The following is a 13,448-nucleotide window of genomic DNA, read 5'->3' on the forward strand; positions in this document are numbered from 1 at the left end:
TTTATTCATCAGGTTTCACCATCTTTCATTGTGCATAATCTTTGCTTTTTTTTTCTGATAGATACTGTTTGACTGCTTGACGCTGGCACAGTGGAGAGCAACAATGTCTCTTTTCAACAATGAAAATCTGTCTCCCATCTGTTGACCAGTCAATAGCAAGAGCCCAATTAATTCATTCAGATCTTCTCCCACCCGAGCCTGATGCTATGGAACACAAGTCACTGGGCTGAAACATGGGACATCATAATTCTAAAATCAACCAACCTCCATGATAGAGAAGCATTAATTCTGGGATTTCAGAGATTTTTTGTTAAAGTGTCGTTTATATTTTTATTAGAGTGAGGTTTAAATATTGCTCGTTTTCAAAACTGTCTTCTTGCAAAACTTTAGAAATATTTATTCGATTTTTCTTGAACAGTGACAGACCTAAAACAGACTTAAGGATTAACCTAATGATTAAGCAAGAGTGGATTGTGTTATTTTGATTTTACAAAAAGGTACTTTTGGTCTGTAGTTTAAATCTTTAGATGCCGAAAATTTTTAAGTCACTTGTTGCCTGGATCAATTTATTACAGAAATTCTGAATATAGCAGAGAATTGTGTAAATTATTTTGATTTCCTAATAATCATTTGTAATTTTGAAAGAGAAATTCATTCTAATAGTGCCATTGTTTTAATTTAAAAGCCTGCTTTTTAATGCGACTTGATAATGATCAGTTATAACAACAATACAGACGCAAATGCAAGTGTAAAGGATTACACTGAAGTGAAAGTTCCTCTGAAATGCGTTCGCGTTACGTCTTAAAATGAAGGAGACATGCAATGTTATAATTTCTCTGTTACCTTTTTAATATAGCAAAATAATATTTTGCCCTTGTGTTAAATCCAAATTAACCTTTTCCTTAAATGTAAAAAAAATCTCCTGACCCAATAATGCCTATAATTCTACGTATTTTTTATTTTAAGATTTGAATATTTTGTCAGCGTGATAATGTCAACAGAGGTGTTACACCCAGAGAACTGCGATATAGCATACCGCAATTTCTGACTTTATTATATCTCTTTATTATTATTATACGTTTTTGCTTACAGGGTTTACAGTCACACACGTGTTTAGCCTCTGTTTGTTAAGTCGAAAACGATTAGCCATGCCAGTTCCGTGAAAGAGTCCACAAGTTTCTCAGCGCAGAAGCCCAGTGCTAGAGGCAGGTGGGAGGGTAGCGTGTGAGTGTCTTAGGTCTACGTGTGGAAAATGTGCAAACGTGGACAGCGATCAGAGAGCAGCCCTGGATTAGTGAATCCCGGTTATTTAAAGCCCGGAGCCGGAGCATCGCGCCCCGGCAGTGTCGGGCAGGTGGACGATGGATTACATCTACAACAGCAGCCATGGGCACTTTGAGGTCTTCACCACTGTGTTCTCTCCTAAAGGTGAGAAGAGGCAGGAACCAGACGTGCGAGGTCGACCCTTGGGGCTGCATGGTGGTGGCGGACATCGCGCACGCAAAAACTGGACGTTCTGAAATCTCTAAAATCACATCTTTCTCTTTTAAGGACGAGGGTGTATTTTCTGAAAATAACATGCCCGGTGCGAGTAATATGGATGGCGCTTAAAAACAATGTAGAAACTGAATTGATTTGCTTTGTTCTAAGATGAATGGATATCATTTTGCTCTATTGGTAAAAATGGTTTTCTTATTGTTCTTAATATTGATTTCACTGTTTTAACCAGTCAGAACTAGTAACTTTATCCTAGGACCTACTAATGATTCACGCTACTAGCCAACTTTTTATATAAAAGATTTACAGATTTTCTATATAGGAAAATGTACTATTTTTTAGGATGTAGATGTTTTTAGATAAAGTAGATGTTTGCTACTTTATCTGAAATGATATGGATTTGTTTCCTGTAACATTGCTTATTAAGACTATTCTTTCTATCAATGCAAACATTTAGTACAAATACAACCACATCTAAAAAGTCTGATTTTTTTTTGTAAAAAGTTGTGGGAATGTTGTATAGTAATCGCAAAGACACATTTTAATTTCAAATTATTTTTTACTCTGTAGAGTATACAAAAGTAAAGACCATTGCAGTTTAATATAACACTACCAAAGCTGTGGCTGTTTGATTCCAGATCCTGCATACTCTGAGTATGCATACTGAACTCAGATAATAATGATATTAGAGCAAATATTTATTGAGCTTGTAGTTTTCCTGATTTTCATGCACATTTATAAGCAATTGAATCTAGCGAAAGTCCTCAGCTATAGAAGTACTAGATGTTATCTTTAACTTCTCCAAAAATCCTGATGGAGCTTGTCTCCCCGCAGTGTGCAGGAATTCAAGAACCAAACCTAATTACGGACAGAAAGAAAGAAGAGACGAGGTGAGTCATGTTGTTTGTTTCTGTAATAATCAATAAAAAGAATATAATGTAAGTCTACAGATACCGAGGTGTAGAATGACAAAAGTAGTGACTGTGAAGAAGGACATTTCCGAAAAATCGTGGTTGAGCACTTCTCCTTACTGAACAAGGTGAAAAGAACTACAGAACCTGCATATGGTTTCTTTCCTTAAGGTTACAAGATGAAATCATTTTACCAGTTAGCCTGAGCTGCAATCATTGTCTTAATCTGTAGTGTAAATATTCATTTAAAATTTGCCTGGAATACTTGGACATCAGCACATAATACAGGTTTATAGAGAGCTTTAACTGCTGGCAGCTCTAAAACTGAAACTACAGTCCTGACCAGTGAAGCTGACAGCAGTGCACAAGACATGGGAGGATAGGATGATAATGTCACAGGCTGCCTGGAGGAGAGGTAGTGTTGAGCAGAAAACTGATGTTTCTCTTTCTGACTGCGCTGCAGGTTCACAGCTCCTCGACATTTTGAAAGGGTCGCTGTTGAGTGGAATGATGTGGACACGTGTGTAGGCGTGAATTCATATGTAAAAAGTCTTCAAGCATAAAATGTACAGTACGTGGCAGGTATAAGCATAGGGAATGAAAAAACGGAGCCTTTTCACTTGTTCTGTTTTTAGAACAACAAAGTAATGTATTTCTTTACTCCCCTATCCTGACGATTCTATTGCTTATAATTGTTCATTGACCTATCGTAATAACTGCTTTAGCAGGTTGGGCTGTATAGGTGTCACAGTGCTATTTATATTTTGTAGTTAATGTTTGTATTTTGTGTTCTTATTTGGATTTTTTTACATTTTCACAGGACGTTGTTGCACTCCTCTGTCATTTTCTCTGTTCATACTGCCTTCTGTTATTAAAGAGTCTCTTAAACCTGAAGCTGCCGAACTGTGATATACTGTAACTATAAAAAGATATCTCACAGGCTGCTGTCCTGGCTGCTCTTCATATTCTTATGGTTCTTCAGTATAAATCCTTCCTCTAAGTCACCTTTAGCTGGCTTGAGAACACAAAATACACCTTCATGTTGGCATGGCTGTATCCCTTACAGCTCTTTAAAGAGACAATAATCCTGAACACGGTCCCTTGTAAGATGTTTATACTCCCTGGTCTCTGGGCACAGTTAGCTGTCAGTTTAATGAGCCCTAATAAAAACAGAATAGCTGTTGTGGTTTTTATCTTTTAGTTCATATTTGCAAAGATCTCTAGATAGTTCTGTATATCTTATGAAATGGCAAGAGGTCATCATTCTGATAATATCAAGAAAAACACCTATCAATTATCTTCAAAATTTGGCTGCAAAATATATTTTATCAGCACTTGAATACAAGCACGGAAAAAATGGTGCAAGACCCAAGCCAATATGATGTGCCAGAAGGAGAGATATTTCTTTCTTGGCCTTTGTGTACAAAAGTGGATTTACTTTATAAACGTATAGAGAGCTTGTCATTACATTCAGAGAAGGATCAGTAATCTGCACACATTTAAACATCTAATCCTTTTCACTGAGATAATATTAGCAGAATTACTTGGTAAAGGCAATTAGCCCTTTCAGTAAGACTAAGCTTGTCCTCACGGTCACATCACACATCTATTGAAGGACAGATCTCCTTTCCCTCAATGGTCTTCATACCCCAAAGTCTCTATTTTCAAAATGCCTAGACAGTTGAACTGTCATTGTTTCTGACTTTAATGTAGGGCTGGCCCAAAGTGTATGAACACAGATTTGTTATTCCCAGTTCTCTTTTCCAAAGACACTGCAAAGGAAGTTTAGAAAGCAATGCCACATTTTCCTTTCCATCTCTATCTGCTTCTTCCAGTTCAGGGTCGCAGGGGAGCTTGAGCCTATCCCAGCAAGCAATGGGAGCAAGGCAGCGAACAATCTGGACAGGACACCAGTCCGTTTCAGGGCAGACTTTTATAAATACAGACATGCACACACACACAGCAGGGCCAGTTTTGCCAGAACCCAGTTAACCTACCAGTATGTTTTTGGACTGTTGGAGGAAACCCAGAGAAAACCCACATAAACAAAGAGAGAACATACAGATTCCACACAGACAGCATCCCAGGTTCAGAATTGAACCCAGTGCCCCAGCACTGCAAGGCAGAAATACTAATCACTGCCACCCATGTTACATTTTAGTTAATATATTACTGTACATACATGGGAAAAAGCAAAGGTTAATTCTGTTCCAATTCTTTCAAGTCACTCACACCTGAAGAAGGCCAGACAGCCGAAACACTGTGTCTTGGAATTCACATTATCTCAAGGAACAATCCAACTTAAACAATCAGTAAAACTATCAGCCCAATATTAAAACATAAACACAGTTATGTATGTTTCCTACGAGCTACTGATGTAAAATTTAAATTTAAATGATTTCATTGTGTATCTGAATCCTCCAATAATATAAAGTGAAGAAGAATGACTCCTCTTTCCACTGTCTTTTCAAAAATCTAAAGGAAGAAAAAAAGTCTTCACATAAATACTAACTTTTGCAGACACAGGGAATATATCATGCTTCAGTCATTTCATTGTGTGGAAAGAACTACTTTTCACGTAGCCAAAGGTAATACAAGACCAGTATTTCTAATTCTTCAACTATGTGCCTTTTTAAAAAAAATGTATTTTAATAACGTTTCTAAATGATACAATGCAAAACAATCATGCAATAAACAAGGCCTGAAAATGTCGGATTTTTCAATATAGACCAAAAGGTTATAAAAGGGTCTGCCTCACCTAATATCCCATGGGTTTCAGTTCTTTTTCTGTCCAGTAGATGGCAGCAGTGCTCAGTTCTTTTTCTGTCCTGTAGATGGCAGCAGGGCTCAACTACACTCCCCACTGGCCAGATGAGCTTGAACTCTGTCAGGGTGATGTCATCCCTGTTCTCATCAGGGATGATGAAATGAGGTGGTTTGGGCGCCAGCAGAATGGGCAGCAGGGCTATTTCCCTCCTACTTGTGTAACCAAACAGAGTGAGTTCACCATTCCCAGTTCAGATATGAGTTTCTCAAATTTTGAAGAAAACATTCACTACTTTGTATTACTTAAATACTTAAATGTGATGCCTCCTTACTTTCTACTGCATGATTTAAAAAGTCTGTGACATATTCACTTAGCTTTTACCTCTTATCAGAATTTGTGGAATGCATTTAATTTCACACTCACTTTAAACTGTTTACCTTTTTAAATTAGAAGCAACACAAATGTACAAATGTTCTGAATTCAGGCGTAGATGTGCCCCATCAAAGAAAAGAAAAAGGACACACAATAGTTTTACATTTTCTGTATGGTTTCTGATTCTTCTGTCCTCGTATTGTATTTCAGTGGAAATGGACACTAATACCCTGATTTCTCCGTTTGCTGCTGTTGATGTTTTCAGATTATATAAATGAAAATTCCCGTACAGATTCACAGTTGCACAGTGACCTGACTTGGAGAGTTTCCTTCGCCAACACAGAGGGTTACAGAACTGGCAAGAGACGGCCCTCCATATTTGATGTAAGAATCTGGCAGTTTTTATTGATATTGACACAGCTCTCATTAGGATAAAGACTATGATTGTTTCAACCTTCATCAGAATGAGAATTATCAGCAATATAACTCACAAGTTACAGATGGCCGCTTCTTTTCTCATTTTTATTTATTCTTTAAAAAATCAGTACTGAGGCACAGCAATTGTCTTTGATCAGAATGTACTTTTCCATGATGAACAGGACCAATGAGACTGTCTTTTCACACATCTGTGGCATGTGGCATTTCCAGCGCTTTGTTTTAAAATGAACAGCAGATGGCTGACGTATTACTTAACAGAATGAGAAGACCTGATAAACAGATTTTTTCATCTGTAAATAAATATAAAGAGATCTTAATCAGATGTGTTCAATTTTCAGTACAAAAATGCCCATCTTAAACTACTGGATGGAAATCTTAATAACTATTATATTTGTGCACCAAATTAGAATTTTAGACACATCCGTTTATGATTAATTCTTTAATAGCCTGGGTGTAAGCACACCAGGAAGTCCTCAACTGGTAGCTGTTCTCTTACAGGGCCCTGACATCATTGCAGGACGAAAAAAATATTTTTCTTCCTATTTTTAGCCGCGAGCTCACAGTGAGGCACACTTCAAACTGAACTGGCTTTGTGTCTTTTTTCCAGAAAGCCCAGCCATCGGCGCTCGTATCAAGCTCATTAAAGCTTGGGACAGCCCAGGAGCCAGCCACAGATGGCCCCGCTCATTCTAAAGGGTCAGTCCTTTTTTAGAGCAACAGGCTCTGCTCCCAGCTGCTCGGTGCGGAGCAGAGCTTCCCTGAGACTGTGGCTTGTCTCCCCCCCCACAATCCACAGGGATCACACTCAGAGCAGGTGGCCGGTCTCATACCTCATTAGTTTACAATACACAGGCGTGTCATCTGCAAATTACGCCCTCGCTCGAATCAATTTTTAATGCAAGGTTAAAGCCGAACAAAAATTCCCCGTCAGGATTGATGATCACTCATCCTTAGAGCTCTTTAGAAATCCTGCATCAGGACGTCTGCGGGACTCCTGCTCAGGCAATATGTTTTAAGAAGAACACAGGATACATTCGGGGGTTTTTTAAAGAATAGGTTGAAGCACAACAAAAAATGATAATTGATACTTCATTGTATTTATGTAGGGATTTCATTACAAAAGGATCCCAAAGTGCTTTTCATTCACCTCTGAGCTACACAGCAGATCAGGTGCAGAAGTAAGAAATCAAACTGTCACTTTCTCACTGTCAACATGCAATACATATCAACACAGTATCCACATTATCTATATTTTTAGCTTTTGTTCTGAAAGCTTCATTTATCTTGCCTGCTCCTTACATTGGTTCTGAAATTTGTGTTAGCCTCACTGTCGTTTTCCCCATTTATTTTCATCTCATTGTACCTGCCAGGCTAGTCTGTGTATTTACACTTAATTCAACTCTCTATATTGTAAGTCACCCTGAATCTGATGGGCAGATAAATAAATGATTCTCCAACACTAGGATTAGTAAATATCAAAAACTGCAAGAAAATGCAGTGTCAGAGATAGATAAAGTCGATCATGTAACTATTGTTTTCCTTAATTTATAAAAATGGTTAAATTGAGTCTGAAAACCATTTATTTGTATTGAACACCTTGCATATCCAAAGTCTATGAGGAGCCTAACTTTTTAAAAGAACATTTCTTCAGATCAGAAGTTTCAGAACCTAATCCTAGAGAGTTCTAATCTAATAGGAGTTCTAATAGGAACGTTTATAATGTAGATCACCTCACTACTTTCTAAAGATTGGGAACACCTACAGTATATGTTTGAGATCAATTAAACAAGTCCTGTTGACATCTTGAAATTTTGTTCCAGTCAGGTTACGGTAAGATCATTTCTTTGTTTGTCTTATAGACTACAAATTGGTCCTGGCCTTTAGAAATATGTGAGTTAATAGTGATCTATAAAACCTGCAGGACTGTATAAAACTAGCTCCAGTAGAAAGATTAAAGATTCCGCCTTTAGATTATATGATCTGTTTTTAATATTTTGATTCTGTGACCTTTGAAACATATAGGCATGAAGTCGATCAGTCCAAGGATCAGCCCGTAAAAACTAACATCTGAAATGTGTAAACAGATCAATTTGAAAACATTATAAATTTTAAAAAATGCTTGATTTCTAAGACATTTCTAATAATCGTACTTGTTTTCTTTAGGAAATGCTATTTTAAGGCTCAGTTAACATACAGTACTGATGTGTATTGACATTCATGTGAAATTTCTAAAATAAATGTATCCGTTTTGGTTCGTCAACTTTTCAGAAATTGACCACAGAGTCGTCATAATCTCACGACTCTGTGTCTGCTGCTTGCAGTCCTGCAAGTATAGGCAATGATGCCATCGAGAGCGATATCCAAACACTAACACTTCATCAGGGCAACCAAGGGTCTACTTCAGAGCTGAAACGTGGCTGGAGCTTAACAGTACTGTTGTAATCGTCCTGGAAATCTGTGGAATTTGGGTCACTCACAATAAACAGACCCCTTTATTCCATTTTTTTTTTCTATTGCTCGGCAGGATGTACCCAAAGTCTCAGCTGTGTAGGAAGGTTGGGTGTGGGCTGGATCTGGGGCCTGAGGCCTCTCTGCCCCTGACAGCAAGCATCTCCCACAGTTCCCCCGGCCTCCTGCGCAGGATTCGCCTGAAGCAGAAGGAAAAGGAGGAGTACCAAGGAGCCACAAATGCCGCTTTCGAACCGGACTGAGAGATGTGTGCTGCTGGAAGCTTTGGGAGGCTGCATCTGTAATTGTGAAGAGCACGCAGAAGGAAGTGAAGTAGCTGTTATTTTTAAGACATGACATCCTGCAACACAGAGCTCCTTTCAGGTAGCCGAGCACAGTTAACCTCTTGGCAGTTCACAGAGCTGTGCTGTTTAACTGGTTGTGTGACAAGGCCCCCACCTTCATCCTGCAGAAAGAATACAGAGCCTGTGGCAGTGCTCACAGACTGACCTGCTTTTTTAAGTCTTTTTTTTTCCAGAAATATCAAAACCAAAGAACTGTATATCTGCTTTGGCATTGTGTTCTGTTTTCAAGTTGGACTGTAACCTGCACAAGCTGTGCATACATTGTATTGTTATATTTATGATATATTGTAAAGTAACCTGAATTGTACGGTGTTATTCAATAGTTACTTCAAAGTATTTGAAGAGAAGTCTCATAAATGGAGGTTTCCAAGGATTAAAATTTCATTAAATGTGCATTTTTACTGTTCTCTATTAACTTGATTCAGTTACATTATTCATATTCTAAATCTATATCTGAAAATTCAAGTGGTCAAACATCCTTTTTTGCATGTACGTCCAGGTTATGTCCTTCTTGCTGTACGTAAGGCATGTCTGTATAAAAGTGTAATAATAAAGGTAGTCTGCATGTTGTGAATTAGTAATCCCCAAATTATTTTTTAGCAATAAATAACACCACTGTTATGAAGGTTGTCCTAGTAACGCAAAAACAAGCCTCACTAGTTCCATAAAGCCTAAAACTCTGCCCTTCAGCCCCCTGTTCCTGAAAGATCTTTTCATTCGCACGAAGCACTGCAGATACAACAGGAAATAAAAACCGGTTCTGACAAATAAGACTGATTTTTCTGTGCAAGACTGGAAAAAAAGCAAACTGCAGAAGAAAAAAAGTTGTTTCTCCATGGCCCTTAGACGCACCGCATCTCAACAGATTTGCCTTTTCAGTAGAGCACTGCTGTCCTGTGCAGGGTGTCGCTGTTTAAATTAACTATGAAACTCAGGGTCAGAAAGACTTCTTGTGGCCTTTAGCACTTGAGTTTGTATGCTTTTTCTGTCAGAAAGAAGAACCCACCTATTAAAGTCGGAATCCCGAATATCCCTTTTTTTCTCCACAGATCACACAGGGGACTAAAGAGGGAGTAGGAGCACAGGGATGGTCTTTATTCTTCTCAAACCAGACGAAAGGAAGAAAGGACATAGTCCTAGCTGGCTTACCACATAGGGAACCCCCAGAGAGCAGACAGCTGGCCACAGCAGAGTGGGTTTAGAATCGTCTGGGTCTGCCCATCCCTCGGTTAGACTTTCAACTCCAAGACAATGAGAAGTCTAGCTGTGGGGAATTCTCTAAATACAACTTCTGTGGACAACAAGCTCAAAAGTCTGTTTGCAACAACGTGGGACAGACATCGTGAAAGATGGTGATGGGCTTTTCTCACCTCATTGTAATAATGCTCAGATTGCAAGTGGAGCCTTGCTGCACTTGGAGTTGAAATGCGCCCATTAGCTGTCTGTGCTGGGTCTCAAGTTGCTGTTTGATGAGAAAAGGAGTTCAATGGCAGCCTAACCCCCCCCCAGCCCACCCCGCCTGTGGTATGGGCACCGTATGCTCGGTGCATTTGATAGGAGAAGGAACATGAAAGCACGTCAGCTGGAGTACATTTTATTCCTTATTCCTTGTGAGATTTTTTTAAGAAAAACATTTTCGTCACCTCCCCCCAGCAAGCCAGCTTGTGAGTTTTAGTCATCCTGCCTGCGGGTCTTTTTCCTCCTCCCCAGATACTTGTCCATGGTGCCACACAAGAAAGAATAACTGTCGTAAAAGCATACAGCGGTCTGATACAGCTTCGCGTTCGCAAAGCAAGGTCCGACTCTGATTCAGTGTTGACGCAGTCGCGCCGAAGCCCATTCTTCACTGGAGAGGCCGCTGTCGAGAGCTGTAGGTTTCACCTGCCTTGCAGATGACGGCTCATTGTTTCCTTCAGAGCAGCTGCACAGCCCTGCCCCCCTGACAGCACTACAATCCTGCACCAGTCCCTCTCTGGAAGCTCTCTTGCACTGCTCACACACTACCTGTGTGTTTTTGTTCCTGTGTCCCCTTACACAGCAGATGTCACACCTGTTAATCGGCGACACAGCATCTGGACCATTTCACACCACGTAAAGCACCGATATTTAATATCGTCTTCCCAGACGCAGCCATTAGGAATCTATACAGCTATTTCTGAAGAGAGAAAATGTATTCGTTTCAACACAACACCTGCACGATGCTATGATCACGGCTCACCTCCATCTCGCAAAGGATCCATCTGCGTAGTGCTGGCAACTCATGTAATATATCACCTGAAAGTTAAGAAAAGCACATGACCCCCTTCAAATCCCAGCCCTAGCAATATATTCAATTCCATATAGATTTCAAGATATTGCTATTGACTCTTAAAGCTATGAGGAGAATTGCTCCCTCTGAGAAATTGCACACCTAACTGCACTATCTGGTGCCTTGATGAATACTACAAACTGGGGGGTGATCAACCCTTCTTCTGCCATACACTGGTGCTGCTGAACACTCTTTCCTGTGTGGAATTCTTTTCCAGCGACTCCCTAAGCCATGTTTACATGAGCACTGCTATAAAAATGTGTGTTGTCTATTGCACAGATACACTGCATCTCATTCTATTTTCATCTAATCTTTCATAAAGTTCCTTTAATAAAATCTTCAAGTGTGGTAGATTAGAAAACTCCTAAACAGAAAAGTGTTTATTACACCTGCTTTATTCCAGAGACTGTGCAAAATGTAAAGAAATGTGTAGTGCCGAAGATTTTCATTGAACTCTCTGAATTTTAGACTGTATATGTATTAAAATGGCAGTAGACGCATATACTGTATGTATAGTACACCCAGAAATATTATAAATGTAACTAATGCTTTGTTGCGTTTTTTAATGCCTCGCAGTATATTAAAAATGCAGCAGAGCCTTTTTTTAAGCATGTGGAGCACATGAAACTCAACAAGGTTACGTACATGAAACTGCAGAGCAGAGCTGAGGATTCTGCTTCGGAGGCAGCACACAGGTGCTGCTGAGAACTGACCTAGTTATGCTGCACTGGTTGCAGTGCTAAGAGTTTCAATTTCCCGCCAGAAATGACACAACCCTGTGCCTGTGGAGTGTCTGCCAGATGACTCCTCTGTCCAAGCGCTAATTGACTGCCATCTGCTGTCTGGCACACACAAAAAGGCTGACAGTGGTGGGAGGGAAGGGGCTGGCCTCACCAGGTCTCTCACAGCTACAGCCACACGCTAGATGCACATTACCCCCGTTCTGCAGAGCATGGCCTAGATCTCTATATTAGAGCCTTTCTGAACCCTAAAAGCCTGCAGCAGTTCCACCCACACCCCTGCTGAAGTCCAGCTGTATTTCTATGCTGGCCCTAGCCTTTGTGCAACATTTCTGAAAGACCCCATTCCCATTCACGATCTCCTAATGATAAGATTGATGTATTGTGCTTAAATTGTTTTTGAAATTAAATTATCCCTTCAGTATACAATAAGATGGTTTCAGAGAAAATTAGTACTTTTTACACATCAGACAAATGCATCATTTCACAGAATTTCAATTTTGCGCTTTTGGTGTTACATTAATATTTGCATTTTTGTAAGCTTCTCCGAAGAGGAACTACGAGACTGATAATTTGCCTATAATGTCTCCCAGTCAGATCTTGTCACAAGATGAACCTGAACATTAGACTTGGCAAAAAAACAAGAACCTTATTTTTTTCCCCACATACAAATTGCACAGATTTTTGTTTTCAAAGACAAATTATTTTTTAGTCATGACCTTGACTTTTACCACTTTCCAAAGGTTGTGGAACAGTGTTTTGACAGATCCCAGTGTCACACGTGCAGTGTGCCCACAAAAAAGCTTCGTGCTTATGTTCTAATACAAGCAATGTCCCAACATATCTTTCTGCTATGTTAACGTTCATAAACAGAGAACCTGTTAAATTACAATCATAAATAACCAAGTCACCTTTTCTAACCTTTACAGCAACAAAAACAGCAGAAAATAGCCAATTTACAGTACTTAGGAGAAAGTTGCAAAGACAAAATTGAAAAGAATACGGGTTGATAAGGAAGCAATGATTTGGTGCAGATGTGCTTGGTGTTTTGCAATGAATAGAATAAGGCATGTTAATACGGTAGTGTGCCCCTCTGTTCAGAAGCAATTGAGTGAATGTGCCTGTAAAACTAACAGACTTGCAGAACAATGAAGCCAAAAGGCATTATTTCATGGTAGAGTGGGTTGCGTTTTTTTTTTTACTTAAGCAGCTGTCCTGTGGAGGGCCCTCTGGGCCACAGGAGTCATGGTGTCCCAGGAGACCAGGGCCTGAGCACCACAGGAAACTGGGCATAGCGCAATCACAGAGGCTCACAATCAGGGCATGAGCCAACACAGCACACCACACCAGACTGTACACAATGCAAACGCCAACCCTCTGACACACACATGTAGGTCTTTTAAAAAAAAACATACGACTTTAAATGTGAGAAAAAAATCTTAAACTACTTGTATAAAGACAAGACCAATACTGCATAAAGTAGGTAATTAAGAGTTATTATAATTATGTATATGAAAAAATGGTTAAAATTGCTTATCTTTAAAAAAAAAAGATAATGAGCAATACACACTAGCTCACTCCTTCTGGTCCTTTCATTTTCAT

General features: G+C 39.4%; 1 protein-coding gene across 4 annotated transcripts; it reads left to right on the top strand.

Annotated features, from left to right (window-relative positions):
* The first annotated feature begins 1,180 nt into the window (after window positions 1-1,180).
* Window positions 1,181-9,550, top strand: si:dkey-97a13.12 (vexin). Of its 4 annotated transcripts, none has more exons than XM_015353406.2 (6): window positions 1,181-1,428; window positions 2,332-2,387; window positions 5,243-5,405; window positions 5,840-5,931; window positions 6,593-6,681; window positions 8,510-9,550. In XM_015353406.2, exons 1-6 carry the CDS (start codon window positions 1,362-1,364, stop codon window positions 8,694-8,696), a joined length of 654 nt encoding a protein of 217 aa, XP_015208892.1. In that variant the 5' UTR covers window positions 1,181-1,361; the 3' UTR covers window positions 8,697-9,550. The 4 variants fall into 4 exon arrangements, with proteins under 4 accessions (XP_015208892.1, XP_015208891.1, XP_069047637.1 ...); XM_015353405.2 differs by having other exon boundaries at window positions 1,184-1,428; window positions 5,813-5,931; XM_069191536.1 differs by lacking the exon at window positions 1,181-1,428 and adding an exon at window positions 1,435-1,677 and having other exon boundaries at window positions 5,224-5,405; window positions 5,813-5,931.
* Window positions 9,551-13,448: the final 3,898 nt, after the last annotated feature.

The sequence above is a fragment of the Lepisosteus oculatus genome, chromosome 6, assembly GCF_040954835.1.
Source record: "Lepisosteus oculatus isolate fLepOcu1 chromosome 6, fLepOcu1.hap2, whole genome shotgun sequence".
Classification (NCBI taxonomy): Eukaryota; Metazoa; Chordata; class Actinopteri; order Semionotiformes; family Lepisosteidae; genus Lepisosteus; species Lepisosteus oculatus.

Coding starts and splice junctions, on each gene's coding strand:
- si:dkey-97a13.12 (XM_015353405.2), top strand. CDS start 1,362: ATGGATTACATCTACAACAGCAGCCATGGGCACTTTGAGGTCTTCACC. Junction 2,388..5,242: donor AGAAAGAAAGAAGAGACGAG/GTGAGTCATGTT, acceptor TCTGTCCTGTAG/ATGGCAGCAGGGCTCAACTA. Junction 6,682..8,509: donor GGCCCCGCTCATTCTAAAGG/GTCAGTCCTTTT, acceptor ATTGCTCGGCAG/GATGTACCCAAAGTCTCAGC.